Source organism: Eptatretus burgeri, chromosome 12, assembly GCF_056783735.1.
Source record: "Eptatretus burgeri isolate ZD-2024b chromosome 12, Ebu_testis_v1, whole genome shotgun sequence".
Lineage (NCBI taxonomy): Eukaryota > Metazoa > Chordata > Myxini > Myxiniformes > Myxinidae > Eptatretus > Eptatretus burgeri.
The window spans coordinates 43,504,743-43,524,145 of record NC_140972.1 but is presented as its reverse complement, the minus strand read 5'-3'; the positions used below and the strand labels follow the sequence as shown (position 1 = coordinate 43,524,145).

At 42.9% G+C, this 19,403-nt stretch overlaps 1 protein-coding gene across 8 annotated transcripts in view; it reads right to left on the bottom strand.

Annotated features, from left to right (window-relative positions):
• HERC1 (HECT and RLD domain containing E3 ubiquitin protein ligase family member 1) overlaps positions 1–19,403 on the bottom strand; it is a 964,782-nt gene that overhangs the window by 868,811 nt on the left and 76,568 nt on the right. For all 8 annotated transcript variants that reach the window (XM_085850311.1, XM_085850306.1, XM_085850308.1 and 5 more), the window contains exons 13-18: positions 16,762–16,896; positions 16,336–16,501; positions 15,637–15,762; positions 15,059–15,253; positions 5,255–5,407; positions 858–990 (exon numbers count right to left, since the gene is read on the bottom strand). In XM_085850311.1, coding sequence (XP_085706437.1) covers positions 858–990; positions 5,255–5,407; positions 15,059–15,253; positions 15,637–15,762; positions 16,336–16,501; positions 16,762–16,896 — 908 coding nt within the window. The remainder of the gene's footprint in view (positions 1–857; positions 991–5,254; positions 5,408–15,058; positions 15,254–15,636; positions 15,763–16,335; positions 16,502–16,761; positions 16,897–19,403) is intronic.

Below are 19,403 nucleotides of genomic sequence, written 5' to 3'. Positions count from 1 at the left end.
AATGGCTTCTTTCTTGCCACTTGTCCACAGAGGCCAGCTTTGTGAAGGGAATGGGATATTGTTGATTGATGAACACTGACCCCCATTTCAGACATATAGAGCCTCACAGATCTTTAAAAGCCATTGTTGAATTTACAGTGACATCCCGAACCAGTTTTCTGCTTGCTGATCTGCTGAGTTTGGATGGGTGACCTGATCTGGGTAGATTCTAGGTGGTATGATAAGTCTTCAACTTCTTAATGATGGAATTCACCACACTCAAAGGGATAATGAGTGACTCAAATATTGTTATAACCCTCTCCTGAAAGGTTCTTCTCCACCACTGTATGTCTGACTAATTTGGAAAGCTCCTTGGTCTTGATATTTGCCTTGTTGGTTGAACAAGTGAGTTGTGCCTTAAAACTCCTTAGATAAGTGGGGGAGCTGAATTTTTAAGTTAAACTACTGATTACATGCTGGTGAAACCTATTACACTTATTTTATAACCTTTCAAACAAATAATTTGCTCCTCAAGCAATTTTGGGTTAATTAGACAAAGGGTTTGAATACTTATGCAAATGAAAATCATCTGATTTTCTCTGTTAATCTACCTTATTCATATTGTATCTGCATTATCACTTTGGAGTAGTTTGTGAAAACTATGTGTCAAGTTTGATTTGAAAGCATCATTAAATAAGCTCAGGTAGCATCAAAATGTAAAAACTTTGGGGGGGGGGTGAATACTTTTGCAGGTGACTATAGACTTGCAGAAAACAAAAAAAATGCAGAAGAAAAAGAAAAATAAAAGCAACAAAACGTTTTTTTTGAGAATAATTGATACAATTTCATAAAGCAATTTATACAAATTATAATCTTACTCTGTAGTTTATCCTTCACAGTGTCGTTCTGTGCACTTTCACGTAGAAGTGAGCTCGAACGTGTGAATATGTCTGTAGCATGAGGAAGTAGTAGCTGCAAGTGCTTGTGCAAAAGAGCCACGCTTGAACAGCTCTAGAACAAAAGAAACAAAACAAAACATTATTAACCAGGCAACAAAATGGCACACAACAACGCAAGGACATCCGGTATACAGAGTATTTCACAATGTGTAGCATTTCAGCATACCATCTTTCATATGTTCAAGAACCTGTGAAATTAAAATGTTGGTGATTCAAAAATATCCAAGTCATTTTGAATTTATAGCACCACAAAACAATAGGAACTGGAAACCATCTCAAAATGCCAAGCTTGTCCATGTCCTCTCTGTACTCAAACTAAATTTGACGAAAACAGCTAAAATATATATTTTTAACTAATTCGTGTTTTGTTTGTTGTTTGTGGGTTTGTTTGTTTGTCCCGCTACTCATATGGTTCTGGGCCAATTACATCCAGACTTGCTACAGAGGATCATCATAGCCCCAATTAATGTATAGGTGGGTTTTTATCTTTGCTGGTTGTCTTTGAGGGGAGAAGGGGTGGATGCAAATTTTCTAGGTAAATGTATATCATGTAGTGGCACCTCCAGGTGTGTGTGTGGGGAGGGGGGAGGGGGGGAGTATTACAAGACTCCACCATTTACAGCACAGTATTCTTTGCCCCACATTTTTCAGTGCTGTAAGGTGTATTGAATTATAAGCAGTAGGTATGTTTTTGCTTCATGCACGTAACCCAGGTTGTTTTTTTTGCGTATACCGAGCTGTTAGGTGCCTATACACCGCCCAAATAAAGGTATGCCTCAAAAGAACATGTTGCATGCCTGGAACTAGATCACGCGTCGGGCAGGTACTCTGCAGGTAATGATAATAAAGGTTTGTTGAAAAAAATTGATGGCAAAAGCTCAAATGGTTAAAAAAAAAAGTTATGGCCTGTGCAGACACACACAAGCTCAAATGGTAAATGAAGAAAAACAGGGAAGCAATTAAAAATCCTAGCCATATCATACTGAAACATGGTGGAAGGGCTGAGCGGGCTTATTTATACAAACTGTGACTTTGCCCTTGGACATTTTGACCCAATTATTAATTACTTTCACTATATTCCCATAGTAAAGGTTTGTTGAAAACTTGATGAGAAAAGCTCAAATAGTAAGTTATGGCATGGACACAGACACAGACACAGATACAGAGAGACAGACACACACCACGGAGTACAGGCTAGGCTAACAGAAGACTCTCGAAATGTTATGCTTATGGGGAAGGGGATAATATTTAGAACAAGGCTGGAGGCTTGAGATTTCGCACATGTTCCATTTCAAATGAGATTCACATTAATCTTCAAATGAGAACAAAAAAAGAAAAAAAAAAAGGTTAAAAAAAATATATACACTTCCGCATGGGTAAAACTGCAGAACTTTTGTAAAAAGGAAAGTAACGAGCAAAACGAGTCCCTACAAGGGGAGTCCAGGGCCTTCCCCCCAGATGAATTTGGTAAAATTGATGTCAAAATATGCATTTTGGGGGTGATCCTGTCCAAATTGCACCAAAAAAACTATGCAAATGAAAAAGTGATATTTGGGGGAAAAAAAATTTTGTTTCACCTGAACAGCCATTGCTGGGAAGATTACTTTCAGTCAGTGAAGCATTTTGTTATCATAAAATAAGTGAATACTAAATACCACATACCTTTACAGGACGTCCAATGCAAGTATTTTAGAAAGGGGGGGGGGGGAGGAGCAGGAATGTCATGCATCATGTGCTGGAGCGGTTTACAGAAATCACGCTCACTTGTGGTGCAAAACCAGAGCATTCACTCCCCATTTAAGCTCATGAGTCATGTAATGTAGGGTTTCCCAGAATTACCCTCACTCCGGTGTAAACCACAGCATTCACTATTCCCCCTTATGTTTTCATGGGTCTGTAAACACCGAGTTTTAAAGTATTGATTATATTTGCATTATTGTATAACACTCTAGTCCTTGTGTCTGCCACACTGCCACACTTTTCTCATTACCACCACCACCACTCCCCCCCTCCCAAACAGTGAAACCAAGTCAAGAGCCTGGGTGATTGATTTAATGTGGTGATGGTGCAGCACAGGCATGATGAGCCAAATGGCCTCCTCCTGCGTCAAAGTTGCTTGTTAGATATTGTTGTGGTTACCAAATTCGCAAACCACCATTCACGTCCCTTAGGTGAGATATCTCGGTAAGTATATGTGTAGTTAGGCCCAAACCCGTTGTCTAGAGGGAATACATGTCATTTATGCGTGCTGCGACTCTTCAGGATAGCCGTTTTTCTTTTACTATGTTTATTTTGGACCAACCGCCATGATTACCACCGCCAACCGCGTCTCAACAGTCATCACAACATCAACCACCCACCGCGGCGCCGCTTCACCACAACAGCCATGACCTTTACCGTCACACCTCGCAACCGTCGCATCGCCACCGTTCTTGCGCCGCTTGTGGGTACTGGTATTGGACTCGTGCAGGGCGCGCGCCGAACAGCGTGTACAAAACCACGGACTTTCCGCTCCAAAAACGGATCAAAAACGACTCACGCCCACTTTTGTTCCGTCCAATCGGTGAGCGAGGGGCGATTTGGCCCTGCCTCCAGGGCGTTGGAGGGCGGTCGCTATATGCAAATTCATGGATCAAAATGCATTCACGCCCACTTTTTCTCGGGCCAATGGGGAGCGAGGTGAAAGGTCGAAGGCAGGGGGTCAAAGGCGAAGCGGCTGCGTTCGTCAGAAAAGGGTTGTGTGTGCGTTGGAAGGAGTTCGCAGGAGGAAGAGTTCGGAGTTAGAGTCGGAGCGAAGAGGACGGAGCTGTGGAGAGGCGGCGGCGGCGAAGGCAGACGAGGGGGTGCTCGCGTCGGTGCCGGGAGCTGCACACCAGAGAGGCCGACGGCGCGACCTGGTCGAGGTGGAGACGCTCGTCGCGGGACCCGAGACAGAGTAAAAATCCTCCTTTCCCTGAGCATCAGCAACCCCCTCCTGTTTCCCCCCGCGCTGAGATAGTGCGACCAAGGGGGCCCCCTTCCCACCCCCTACCAGACACTGTCCGCGAGGCCCGCGGAGTTGAGGCACCACCGCCGCTCCGCGTCTCATCACCAGACGGGTAGGCCCGATACGGTCTCGGCCCCAGGCCCGCCTACCCCCTCATCCTGGAGGGTGGTTCTCTTTTCTTTTGCTTTGGGAATGTGTGTTGTCAGCGCCGTCTGTGAAGTAAAATTGTATAAGTGTTGCCGTGTGCTCGCGTAATCGGTATTAGATCTGCATTGTCGCATTTGCTTTTTGTCTTCTTCTTTTCTATGTGCTTTTGGTGGAATTGTATATGTGTGCTTTCCGTTCATCGCGAATAAATGTGCTTTATGTTGAACTGTTTTCCCGCTTCGCTTCGTCATTTCTTTAATTGAATCCTCATCTTGCTTCACGTAAAGGGTTGGTAGTGGGCTGAATACGCCCGATAATTAATCGAACCGTCGAGGCCGACGATAACACCGCTCGGTTATCCCGATAGTACGGAACGGGTCGCTTAAGTGGCCCGTGTCCGAAGTCGACCTGCGGCGAGGTGCGATCGCCCGGTCTACCCTCCGTGTGGGTACTTAGGTAGGTCGAATTTGGCGAGCAACCCTATCCCACGCGGGGGCCGATTGGCTCGATCGCGGTGAGACCGAAAGGTCCACCCGTGACTGGTTCCCGGCGTTAGTCCGAGAGGGTCACGACTGGATTGTCCGTTCGGTGGGCGACGTGCCGCGATTCGAGTTACGTGGCCGTCAGCACGCCGGCGGGCGCGAATCCGTAACAATATATTGGTGTCGTACTTCACCATGACCAACAGACATTATCAAGTTTTGTATTTGTGTGCAGCAGAATCGAGTCTTTACTTCGTGCAATGTAAAGACATGACTTCGATATTTTCCATGAAGTTAATGTAAGAGGGAATGGCGATGGGAAAATCCAACAATGGACACTATTTCCATATTTACTGACATAGACAGACTTTCTCCTGCCTGGCAGACATCTGATCACGGTAACGTGCTTGCAAGCTTTATACCTGGCTAACTTCTACAAAAATACTTCATTAAAAAAGAAAAAAAACTACCATCGGAGTAATTCATATAATTGTGGTCATGATGCGTTGACATTGCACCCCATCCGGATGAAATGGGTTAAGAAACAAATCAGAATATCGGAATAGCACCTCAGTTCCCTATAATCACGGCATGCCTTTCTGATGACGAACATACGGAAACCTCCGCTTGGGTCGTTACAAAAATACAGATTTCCGTACACATACAGAAGTTTCATCCGTGCTTCCATCATGGTGTGGTACCTCTTCTTCGGTGTTTACATGGCAGAATGCAAGCAGATGCTTATGCAGGGAAGATAACAGATCGTGCAAATGGGCTGGTGGGCTGCTGCTCCACACGGACAGCTCAGCATGCTGTTTGTCACTGTTTTTCTCAAGCTCCCCAAATGCTCGCTCCTGTGCAAAGATCATGAGAGCAAAGATCAGATTTTATATGTAAATCACCAGAATTAAAAGCTCCTCAAAGACAAGATGGTCATTCTCACTGGTGCCTGACCAACTGGACAAGAACCAGGCTGCCTTAAGTGATTAGCTCATGGCCTAAATTAAATTTGGCCTTCTGTATTTTTACCACTGGCTCTGACAATTTTACAAACCTATGTAGCAGTGTTTGTCCTTTCCTCTACCAGTCCCCCCACTCAACACACTTCTTTTTTCTTTTTCTTTTTTAACAAAAGCATTTTATTCCAAAGCCAGATGCACAACAAATTAATAAACTGAAATAACATGAGCTGCCTCTCAATCGTCTCAACAAAATTTTACAAAAGCAACAAAAGCTCAACTTCAGATTTGTCACAGAATATTATTATCAACAGCTCCAGTTAAAACCCATGTTGAGCTTTTCTATGTCCATCTCAGCAGCCCAGTCACTTCATCTGAACACAACTTTTACCAACAAGAATCTCAACTTGCATGACACGTTTTAATGAGCTAATGGTCTGTCTGCAAGTTTGTCAGGAAACGTCTTGACCATTCGTCAGCTTAACAACATAATACCTTTCCTGAAATAAAGTGGAATCAGTAATGACACTTATTTTCTCCAAATTACCAAAGTATACAAGTATATTGGAGATAAAAACAATACACGTCAACCAGAAAATTAAAAGTGTTGGGAAGGTAGAAACACAGGAAGAAGAAGACAGAAGATTACAACTAATCATAGCCACACAGATTTGTATAAACATGCTCACATGTGACAAACAAATTATTAAATACTGTTATATGGAAGGGGGTGGGAATTCATAGCTAGAATGTGCTAAGAATAGCTTGGTCAGTGTGCTTGAGTAGGATAGAGTTATGGCTGTTATAGGAACCTGTCAGAGGTAAGTTATATTGCAAAACATACACCGAGGAGGCGGTGATTGTAAATCTTAGAGTATAATATGGTAAGATTGCATTGTTACACCTCTTGTTTACAGGCGAGGCTAGGTGAGAAACTTGTGGCACATGGCAGAAAGACACCAGGATAGCACTAAGCGATTAGAATGAATGGAACCAACGTCGGCTGTCTGATCAAGGACTGCAGACAAGGATGGTGCAGTGAGCTGTGGAGGCCTGGAGAGATGTGGAACACTTTTGCGGGGGACAGACAATTATGGGACCAGCCACGGGCTGCAAGTTGGTCCCAGAGGAGATAAAAAGCCATGTTCATGCAGGTGTGGGGGCTTCTTCCAGACAAAGAAAATCCGCTGTTCTTGTGTGGACCATTGAGAGACCGTGGAGGTCATTTCCTCCTCATTGCCATTGCATCTCCCCGCCTTCGCCCCCCTCGTCTCCGGCCTTGTGCCAAAACCAGCCTGCACGGTGCCATCATAGTACAGCCCAAGACTAGCTCATACAGTACCTACTCAAGTCCTCATCTGTTTGGTTAACCATTGTTCTGAAGCGAGTCTGGCATTTTCTACACCATAGTTTAGAGTTTAGTTCTTTCATTTGTACTACAAGTTTGTGTGTTCCTTTCTTCTCTATTCCTTTGTCTTTTCATCAGCAGGTCTGCTAAATTTATTTATTATTAGCATCTCATCTTCCACATCCCCCATAGTTTTGAATAAACCATTTAATAACAAGAAACATCTTGCTGCATTCTGCCTTCTTGTGTGCTTGGACCTCCCACCAGTTTCAGAACGTGTTTGATCAGCCTTTTGGGGAACCTTAAGTTTAAAAAAAAAAGTGCCCCGATATTAGAGCGTGGATCGGGGGACAAACTCAGTTTGCAGTGTAGTGTATAAAGACCATTTGACTATCCGTGGAGGTCTTTGACCTCCAGCGTGAAGGTTGACATGAGTCAGACCCGTCGACACAACAATACTGAAGCAAATTAATATATGCTTGAAGTAAGTGCAAAAATAAGGAAATAAATGCATAAACAAACATACAAACAAAAAACAAAACATTTTGGAATTGGCCTTGGCTTTTCCAAAAGAACTGGAAAAGTGGTGAAAATGTTTTCTAACACCCTAGAAGCCAAAAGGCAACTTTTACCATGCCTCTAATGCTGACCTTAAAACCATGCAAAGGGCTTTAAAGAAAGAGAGCACAATGAACAAAACATTTGCCAAAAAACAAGGACAATCTTGTATACGAGGGTTTTACAATTTTATATCATTATAGAAAAAAATACACCCGAGTGGGTTTGGCGGTCAGCTCGAATACAAAACTTGATGCAACCGAGTGTGAATCAACCTTAGCAACTGCGGAAAGTGAAAACAGAATTCAAATTGAATTTAAAATAAATGCGTGAGGCCACTCGAAGCAAAAATCTCCATATTGTAGAAATCATTCCCAACATCATTATACAATTTTCAAACCCGCGTTTATGGCCGTGAAATAAATACTGTAAGTGTGTGCATTTAATGGCTGTATCCAGGACAGAGCTGGACCCCAACTAAAAAGGTCCCTCAGGCCACCGAGAATCTCAATCACTCGCTTCCTGCATGTCTGCATGGCGTCACGTGACCAGCCAGCTCGCCATCGAATGAAATGCCCTAACAATATCTTAAAACGTCCATTTTTCACCGGAATTCTTTCAGATACTTGCAGAGCACATCCCCAAACTATCTAAAATATAAACATTAATGTCACAGACACTACGATAAGCAGTCCCTCAGGAGGACAGGTTACGAGGTGAAGCAGTGAACGGAAAGCATGTGGAGTCCCTTCCAGTCTCACGGTTATTTGAATTGAATAAATTTTCCTCATGAAAAGTGTATTTCTGTTATCTTATTTGAAAAAAAAAATTATCTTCATTAAACGTGTAGATACACCAGAAGGTCCCAAAAGTGAAAACAGAAATCAACTAGAACTTAAGACAGCCTCGTTATATGGCATGGAAACGGATGTAAGCCCATGGAAGCTACCCCTCACTGTAATGCATTCCACACAGACCGAGGATATAAACATTCAATTTTCACAAAACTTGATGCAACCGAGTGTTAATCAACTTTAGCGACGATGAATAGTGAAAACAATTTAAATTTAACTTAAAATACCCGCACGAAGCCGTGTTGAAGTCAATGGACATTGTGTTGCCCAATAAACAGGGCCAGATGACAGAGGTAATGAGAAACTAGTTGGTCGAATGAAATCTTCTTCAAAATCCCTATGAACCCCATTATGCATTATAGCCACCCGATGCTTCCTTATAGGCCATTCGACCAATCGGTCATTTTGTACTTGATGACCCTGCAACCTTGTCCCCGAGGCGAAAATGCGAAAAAGGGCTGAGACGATCTATAGAGAGCAACTAGTATTATCATCATGTCAAGTTATAACTCAATCGGCTGAGACATCTAGGAGGAGATATAAAAATTGTTGACGGACGGACATCAAATGGTTATATTAGGTCAGCGAGCTGACCTAACAAGGGCAAAAAGACAATCTCGTAATACTGCATGCATACGGAGTGAGGAACTCATTTTTGCTGCAAGAATTATGCAATGCACAAAATCGATTTGCCATTTATGAATCAAATAAAATTGGATTCATTTCAATTTGGATTAAAAAAATACTTATGTTAAAGGTAGAAAATAACAGCATTGCAGGTGGATGGAGGCATTGTAAAAGTTGTTTCAGGAGTGTTAGTTCCATGAACATCTGAAGATGATCTCATCCAAATGAATACAGCAGTCCCAGTACAACAAACATGTGGTACAACATATATTTAGGTAGAACCAACTGCAACGTTATTGACCAACTCAAAGACCAGTTAGGACTGTTGCATCAATCAGCAAAAATGAAAGACACTGCTATTTTCAAGCCATCGTGGAGAAATACTAAATAAATTCTGCACATCAAAGAAATCTTCTCCCTCCAAACATTTAGCTGACGCGAAATCACCTGGCCAAAGGCAAGGATCATTGTTCTTCAAGTTTCCCTGCCATTAGTTTGGACAGCATGGAACAGAAGACGTCTTCTTTCTCAAGCATTCAGCCAAAGTGAAGAGGCCTGCCAGTAAAATGGTGACCAATATGCACATATTGAATATGGCATGACGTCTCCTGATGGAAGCCCGCTTCGAACCATGCAACAAATTCACTGAAACAAACAGAAACGTTTGTTGAGGAATTGAAAAGTTAAGCTGAGGATATAGAGTACAATAAACAAGATGGTGTTGTGCCTTCCGATGGAAGCCTGCACGGCATGAACAATGGGGTACCAAATTCAAGGATGTTGAGGATGTGAAGCTTTGTATGGTGAACAAGGTATCGCACACTGTAGAATGTTTGAAAAACCAGTATGATCAAAGACCGGAAAGGTAAGAAAGGGGACACTGAGTGCTTATCATGTGGGTGAAGTCATCATCGTTATCATCAACATATTGTTACGGTTATGGAAATTCACAGATCACCATTCAGGTTCCCCGAAGATCAGTTATGTCGATAAGTGTGTGTCCAGATTAGATTTCCCCATGGATGTATAACGGGATATATTTGTGAGCCGGGCTGTGCATCTTTGAGTTAGCCGTCATTCTTTTGCTATCTTTATTTTAAAACAAACAACATCTCCTCACCACCTTCGCCACAACCGCCAACATCTCCTCACCACCTTCGCCACAACCGCCAGCATCCCCTCACCAGCATCTCCACGGCGCCGCCATCTTTTCCCCAACAAACAATATCACCAAACAAACGTCTCCTCACCATCATCTCCACGGCACCTCCATCTTTTCGCCAGCAACAGCATCTCGGCTGACAAACACGAGGACTCCCTCATTGGAGCGAAAGCTGGTGATTCCTACCACGTCCGCGTTTGACGGAAAGATTGGATCAGAATGACAAAAGGGGCGGAGCAAGCGGGCGGTGAAGGGTTGGAGGTGAAAGTCCAAACACCACCCCCGAACCCGATAAAAGGCCGGGCTGAAACGCCGAGAAACCAGTTGAGGGGAGTCTGGAGTTCGGAGTACGGAGTGGAACCTGGAGTCCCGTCAAGCCTGCAGTGCTGTGCAGAGTTGTGGGTCGGTGGAGGCGGCAGCGAAGTCGCCAGCCGGAGAGAAGTTGCCAGCCAGCGACATAACGGTCCGAGGTGATCGGGTCCCGGGACGGTCCGAGCGATGCTGAGGAGTGAGCGGGCTCTTAAGAGAGCATAAACTCCAAAAGAGCAAGGCCCGTTCGCTACTCTGAGGCGTCGTCGACCAGGCCTGATCGACCAGGCCGCACGGCAAGGCCTGGACCAACCGAGCCGCCGTTACACCAGCTGCCGTGTTGACGACGAGACATCGAGGGTCGCCCAGCGAGTCACCAAGAGGGTGGCAGGTAACCTGCACGGTCTCGCGGAGCTCCTTCAGTCTTCCAAGCTCTGAGGAACATTAAAGGCCTACGGGGCCTGTTCTCCCTTTTCCTTTCTGGGGTTTTTGCATGGAAGTCTGTGGCGCCTTGTCCGATAAGTAGAATTGTTGTTAAGTGCATGTATGTAATAGATAGACAACGGCTGTAGGTCTTTTTGCTCGTGTCTTGTCCCTTACCCCCATTCATTGTATACGTGCCTGTACAATAAATGTCCGCATTGTTTGAATATTCACCTGCTCATTGCGTCCCTTCCTCCATTGAACTGCCATAATTGCGTTCGGAATAAACAGCTGGTTATTAATAGCTGATAAGATAATCGGGTCCAACAGCGCTTGGCGATAATAAACCGCTCGGCAATCGCAGACGGAAAGAGCTGCTTAAAGCGGCTCGTTTCTGAGCAAGTCCCGTTGAGGAACAACCTCTCGGTAGTCTGTCCACGCGAATAATTAGGTAAATCGACAATTCGTCGATTGACCCTGTAGCACGCGGGCAGAGCATTAACAAGGTTGTGGTGTGGTTAAAAACACACCCGTAGCTGGATTTTGGCGTTGATTCGAAAGCTGCGACTGGATTGCCACGGTCGGTGGGCGCGCGGCCGCAATCAGGATAAAGGCGGCTGTTCGCACGCCAGTGGCGAGAATCCACAACAACATCATCAATATTTTCTATCAGGTTATCGTTCAAGATGAAATGGGACCTCATACCAATGCGTGCACAAAAAGTGCAATGCAATTATGATGTCGTATTTATATTTACCCTCGCTGAAGGAGGTTATTGCATTTGGGTCCGTTTGTTTGTTTGTTTGTTTGTCTGCACAGACCTTTCGTGTATTTCTCCACAAGTGCTTGGCGGATTGAGACGAAATTTTCACCATGGGTGCGACTACTCATGTGGAATGATTTAATAATTATGATGTCATAGGTCACATGGTGTGACGGCCATGTTGGAAAAATGAAAAAAAACTTCGGACCCCTATCTCTGAAACCATACCAAGGAAAAAGTTGAAACTTGGCACATAGCACGTAATCCTCATGGGAAATAAGTGTGATTATTTTATGATGTCATAGGTGCCTTCGTTATGTCATCAAAATTGCATATGTAGAATGTTTCATATGTAGAACGCTTCATATGATCAGCATGAAAATTTTTGAGGGTCATCTAGGGCTAAAATGGTCCACAGAAAAAAAATTTGATGACATCATCGGTCACATGATTCGGCAGTCATATTATATTTTTTTAAAAATTTTAAGCTTCAAAAATCTATCTATTTAAAAAGCTTCAAAAAAAATCTATCCATGAGTTGAATAGATCGTATGACTGCTTATCCTTGAGGAACAAAAAGTTCACACATCTGATGTCATAAGTCACATGGTTTGGCAGTCATATTGGATTTGCCTGAAAACCTATTAAAAAAAAAATCTTCTCCAGAATGGCTGGACAGATTGAGGGGAAACTTCACACAAATGTTCCCATTGCATGAGTGTTCAAGTTTGTTAAGGAATAATTGATAGGTCACATGGTTTGGCACCATATTAGATTTAAGAAAAATATTAAATAATGTGTTATCTGAAATTGCTTAATCAATCGACGTGAAACTTAGCAATTATGATCGAGTAGTGTTGGGGAATAAATGTTTTCAATTTCAACATGATGGGATACAAAGTCTGGCAGCCAGAATTATTTAATTTTTTGATCTTGGTTATTTTTGTTCTATTGATTATTTTTCTTTTTTTGAATAAGACTCACTTGGCTCTGCCTGCATGGGTTTGTGAGTAGAGGAGTAGCAGCTGAAATGTGAATCCTATCCATGTTCCTCCTGATGACTTCATCTTTGCTTTTTGCTTGTTTGGGTTCCTTCTGATTACTCCAATGCAGGACTGTCCCTATTAGGTCTTTCATTTGGTTTGAATTGAATTTATTTTAATCCAATTCTGAATTCAATTGAATAATAATTGATTAAAAAAAAAAAGTCATGAGGTAGGGTCAGGTGTCCGATCAAAGCGTGATTACATCAAAGCGGGACGTCTTGGTACCCAGTCATCACTGCCAGCAGTTATAAAGTGACAGTTCTAGTTATGTCTCATATTAATTACGTAACACACCAGTACACAAACAATTTCTGATTGCTCTTTTTCTTGTTTATTCTGTGGAAGACTACATTTGCGTTAAGTGGATATGATGGAAAGCAGTGAATAAGATGGAAATAATAAATGTATCATGTGGTAATATATGAGGGTAGCAAAGGTTACAAATTGGTAAAAGAGTATTGCACGTGATGCACAGCCACATCACATGTGATGATCATGTGCAACATATTGTTGTGGCCACACGGGTTTATTCTGGTTGCCTGGAATGAATCCGGTGGGTCACTTCAACGAGATCGTAACGGCCAGCTGGTTCGGCCATCCCAGGTCAGATTACAGGTCTTTCCACTCCGATACCGTGCAGGTGGGACGTCAAATCACCCAGACATTATGCTAATTGGTATTGCATGCCATGTCTCCAATTAATGGCCGAGTGAGCTGAGAAAAACGTGACATGATCTGAGTACACAGCGTTAAGTGTCGTAGCCAATCAACCCTCAACGGACCTTCCCGATTACAAAAGTTACCGCAACGACCCAAATTCACCCTGCGACCAGGTATATTTAATCAAACTAGTAATGGTCAAACGGGGGAAGGAATCCAAGAAGCAAATATGGTAAACGACAAGAAAAATATTAAAACCCTTACCCTTACCGAACCATATGCACCTTCAAAACAAATGGGATTCCTTACTTATTTAGAGTTTAATCTGGACCCACATCTAGATCACGGTGGAGAAGACAGAATAGAAGGAATCCATCAGACAGAAATACCGGGTACTCCTGCCAGAATCCTGCAGGAAGATCCATACACTGTCCCAGCTTGCTCGGCAGGAAAACAGCCCATTGCATCCCGTGTTTCTGGCCCGGGGGAGAGGAGAGGAGAGGGTGTGGCTCTGGCGCGGGCAGGGTATAGCCTTGGCACAGTGGCACGAACGAAGAAGCGCAGATTTCCACTAGGGTGATTCTGGACAACTCCTGACTTCTGCTCGCTACACCCGCTTTTAAAGCCTCCACCCCATGCATCATCCACGACACGCCACTCCCCATCCCTCTCACTCACCATTGGTTGAGGGTTCCACATGATGGGGGGAGGACCGCCCCTCATGACTTGACAGTCAGAACAAGGTCCTTCGCCTTCCCTCTCAAGCAGGAAAGAAAGTCATTTTTGTGCCTAAACTGACACCAGCAGCTTAGCAAAACACTTGTAAGAACATAAAGACAGATTTACAATGGGCAGAACATAAAACAGAGGCTCGCAGGAATGTTGATTTTCAGACACAAACATTCGGAGAGGTGAGACCTCGTCTATCCATCACATAAGCGACGCATATCTAATATCACAATTAATTACTTTAGGCTTACTCCAAGACATTTGCTAAGGAACTAACTTAACTATGCAAAGCAATGTTAACCCCAAGGAGTCATTTCCACAACAATATATTAACTGACTGCTTAACCCTTCAGTTTGCTTTTTTGTTTCTGGGAGGCACTGCAGTATTCCCAGAGAAAATGGTGACTGAAGATGAGGCATTCAGGCAGAAAGCTGCAATTGCATTTCCTGTGATGGAAGGAGTGAGGGTGTGAAGATGGCCAAAATTTATAAGAGATTGCACGTTAAATATGGCGGTGCGTGCATATGTCAAAGTTAAGCAAGGTGAGGAAATCTGTGAAGGACTTCAAGTCAGGCAGAACTGACATTGTCAACAAGCCTCATTCACAGTGGCCTCATCATTACGACTTCTGCAAAGAAGGGAAAAATTATTCTCCCTGAAAATTTGAATTTACTAGATTCCTTAATACTTACTGCATTTACAAGACGAGTTTGAGATAGCAAAACGAGCATAATTGTCCGAGCTTAACATTTAATTATATTATCACTTCAACACAATACATGACATCATCACCTTAAGGTTTCACCAAGAAGAAAAAAATGAACTTGAAATGCAAGGATGACACAAAGAGAAGAGATTCCTGATGACTTGTGAAAAATTGCACCAGTCTTTGTATGCACAATTTACAACATGGATGCAAACTCTTCCACGAGGTAACTGTTGACTGTGAGCTACTACTGATTTTAATGCAATGGATGCTACTGATCAGTATCAAAGTCAATTTTTTTTCCAAAATTTTATATACCATTCAGAAAGAAGAGGCAAGATGAAAGTCCTTTCTACGTACTGTGTAAAAGCCCATGTTTCTCAGCAGGGTTTTCATAAGCACTTCAGCCAGGTGTGTATCTGGGTGTGTGCTTTGTAGCCCACTGTGACTGATCTCCACACTCTCTCCATCCTCGCCCAATCTGGTGTAGCCAAGCAGTGAGGCTACATGCACGTGGTCCTGTAAACTTGTCAAAATGATGTCCAACTGCATACGCTGACGGTAAAAAATAAAAATAAAAAATAAAATTAAGAGACTTCCATCTCACTACCACAGGACCAACCACAATGGGAGATCAATAACCAAAGCTGAATAATCTTTTTGCTCGAAGTTTCATCATGCCGAAGAGTCTTTCTTTTTTGTTGTTTTGTTTTTGTTGGCCATTACTATGGGCAACTAAAGAGTTTCTCTCGAAAAGAAGAAACCGCTTGATTTACCACTCCTATTTTCCACCCCTGCAGAATGTTTCAGGTCTATCTCCACAGACATCAAAGGTGGCTTTCAACACTTCAAAATGTATATTTGCAATGCCTTTACATGGTTTTGTATGAATTGTTGGTCAGGGAGGGAGATAGCATTGAGCTCAGCAGAGGGCAAACCTGGCCTTTGGAAAGACTCTCCCAGCGGTCAGGACCCTGGGGTAGAAGGGAATGCAGCAGCTCCATTCGTTCCTTCAATGGAGGCAGAAGCATGGATGCTCCCACAGATAGTGTCTCAGTCACAGCCTGCATTTACCACCACATTTGAGTTATTATAGTAGTACGAAGGCAGAAATTAACTCAAAAATGCAGAAAGTCCAATATTCAAGTGGCAGCAGCGCTTTTATTGTGAAGCAAATTGTACTACTGTCACATTCATTCTGACAATAAGTATTTTCTGGCAAAGTTGTTTCCTGATGTTGATTCTAGTGATTACTCCCAACAATGATAGAAACAAATGGTACACTGTTGATGATGTGACGTGGACAATCTGCCAGAGTACGAGTATCTTTGACCTTGATTAAAGCCATTTGTTTTTGGGAGAAAATTTTTTTTTCCTGATACCTCTTAACTGGAGTAAATTAAATTGGAAAGGGAGAGGAGAGTGACATTTCAACTGAAAAGTTTCAGACAATGTCTTGGCTTTGTTGGAATGTATTTGATCAAAGTTCATCGAAGAGTTGGATGATTTTGGGAAAGGGTCAGCAAACTAACAGTTGGTGTAAAGAATAACAGGCAGACAAGAAGGCTTGGACAACTAAAATCCCCCTCGTCCATCTCCCACACCTCTCATTTCTACATTCAGCAACTCATACCCACCTCTTGGATCGTTTCAGGCACAGAAGAATCCATAAGTCTAAAAAGTAGATTACGCAGTGGACGTGCCTGGTTACCCAGAATGCTAGTGGCAACGCCACCAGCCATGGCGAGTGACAGGTGTGTCGACAGCAACTTGAGACAAAGGAGCACAAAATGATGATGTTCTCTGTACAAAAAAAAACAAAACGAAAGCAAGGTAACAAGGACTGTTTATTACTACTAGAACACAAGAACCTTCCCATAAGGTTATGGAACATAAGAACATAAGAACCTTCTAGCCGTAAATATTAATCCCAGGACACAGAGGTGCATTTGGAATCCACTTTATAATACACAATATGCCAGAAGCAAAGTTTTGATATTTGGTTTTCGCCAACGTACTTTTAGCAATAAACTTATCGGTCAAAATCAGCAGGCAGGTCTAACCTTGATGTGGGGAAGGGAGCAGGAGGTGTATCACTGTTGATCCGATCATAGTAATGCTCCAGGAAAGAACGTATGTGGCAGAAGGTACTCTCCTCAAGATCCACACAAAATGGTCTATGCCAAGCAACCACCTGCCTGCAAGGACAATGTGTGTCACCATCACTTGTGTTACAGGTAAAAAGATAGAAAGCTAGGTGTTAATAAAATGTTCAGCCATCTCAGTCTCAGTCTTTTTTTTTTGTCTGTGTCTGTGTCTGTAACACCGAACAAACAATACCTGCATAGTTCTAGAATAACACCACTCTGTGGACAAATCGTCAGACCAGGGTTACCACACCAAGCATTTGTCATATTTGGTGGTGCTCTCTTAACTCTCAAGTCAATATGATCCTTTTGTGTTGCTTTCAGTGTTCTCCGAAATGCTCACATTGTTTGGTGCTAAGCCTTCTACGAGAAAAAAAGTTAAAAAGTCCAGAATACTTTATGTTCACCTTATATATGAATTAATCTCTGAGCTCCAGGTAGTAGACCAAAAATGGAAACACCTGAATAAATGAGGAACACCAAGCATTGGCTTCCACACAGGTGTAGCCCATGTGTTAAACAAATAATATCCCAACATGCTTAGGGCATGTATAAAAATGCTGCACAGGCTGAATTGCATGTAATTATGGCTAGAATGGCTGCAAAAGGAGACCTCCTAGCACCCCTATCCACAGAGCATATATGGTCGCCCAATGGTTTGATGAGCTTGACAGTAATGTTAATCATAAGTCATGGCCTTCTGTCATAAAAAGATCTGAACACAATTGAGCATTTATGGAATATTCTGGAACGACGCCTGAGACAGCATTTTCAACCTCCATCATACAGGTGTGAGTTGATTGACTTTCTCGTGGAAGAATGGTGCCACATTTCTGCAGAATTTCAGATGCTGGTGGGCTCTATGCCATGGCACACACATTCTAATCATATCATGGAGCTACATAAAATATGAAACATCTTTTGTCAATGAAGTGTTTGCAGTATCAATGAAACACCAAATTAATCTCCTTCAAGAAGAGTAGGCAAGCTATCACCGGTACCCTGGCCAAGTTCCAAATCCCTACCCTAACCCTAACAGCATCCACTGCATAGGCAGTACAGCTGCGCATTCAGCCAACAATTTCATTTGCCGGGAGCAGTAAGGCTGCTCCCCTGCAACCTTGTCTTGCATTCGAACAAAGAAGAGAAGACCAAATTCATCAGTGCTCATAAACCAAGTAATCATATAACACTGGGTTCCAGCTCTGGGAACTTCCTGGCCATATGCCATCTTCTTTGCTCTGAAAGGTTGTCGTCAAAAGCTGAGAACATCTGTTTCTGGAATCGCCTTGTTTTAAATAGTTATGAACTGTTGTTCTTAATGTAATGTATTTGCACATCTTATTAAGTGCTTTTGAGCGGGTTCTCTTTACTGGGTGTGTATATCCTTTTCTCGGCTGCATGCCCCCTTCAGTCTATTGTTTTCTCCCATTCCTCTTTTTTTATGGTTATTTCCGCACTGCTATTGAGATGCATTTTCTCCTCTGGCACCTCACTCTCCCATGGGCCTCAATTTTGTATTCAAAAATTCTTCCATGAAGGAGCATCCATGGTTTGGATCACAGATAATGTCAAATGATCACCATTGTGCTAAGCCTTGTTCAGCTTGTTTTCCTGATGCTGATCCTGCTCACGATGGATATGTGGCTTGTTTTCCTGATGCTGATCCTGCTCACCAGATTCTCTCGGCGAGGAAGCCTCGTGAGTGGAGGAAGCCAATGGGCTGACTATGTGCCTCATGGTTGCAGCAGGTTGCTCAGCATCTCAAGGAGATGGGGATGGGCCAGGCATCTGTCTGGGGGATGGCCAGAGTGTGGCCTCTGGAGTACCGGCAGAAAGTGGATGCAGCGACGTGCTGCTTCAGTGCATGCTCCCATACCTGACCTGATCACCATTTAACTGCCTGAAGCTCTCAAAGTTTGGAAGGTTTTGAGGTTAAGTGAGCACAGCCAGAAAATGCTATAGTTACATCTATACGAATAAGTGTGTGTGTGTGTGTGTGTGTGTGTGTGTGTGTGTGTGTGTGTGTGTGTGTGTGTGTGTGTGTGTGTGTGTGTGTGTGTGTGTCCTCCATAACTCCAGAAACATGAAACTTAGCGACCTGAAACTTTGCATGCAACTAAGGAAACTAAGGTATAAAATGAATGAAAATTGGGTGTTTGGGTTCATTTATACACCCTTTTTGAATATAATTATCTTTTAGCAAGGCATCATCCTTGGTCAGCCCTCTGTCAGCTTTCTGGGGTCTTAATTCACCATTTTATTCGGTCCATTCAAACATGCCTTGATTTGGAAACACGATCTACTCCCACAGATTAAAGTATATAATTAAAGTATATAATCGAAATATTATATCTGATTTGAGAATCGGATATCGTGCACTAAATAAGTGTCGAAATCTGGAGTGAAATCTGTAAATTTTAACAAATTAGCGAATTTTAGAGCCAAGTTTATATATTTAGGCAAAGCATTAAGCTATTTTTTTCTACTGTTCAGATGATTATATTTAGTGCAGAAAAGATTAAGGAATGTGCAGAAAGTGTAACTTCATTGAGCAC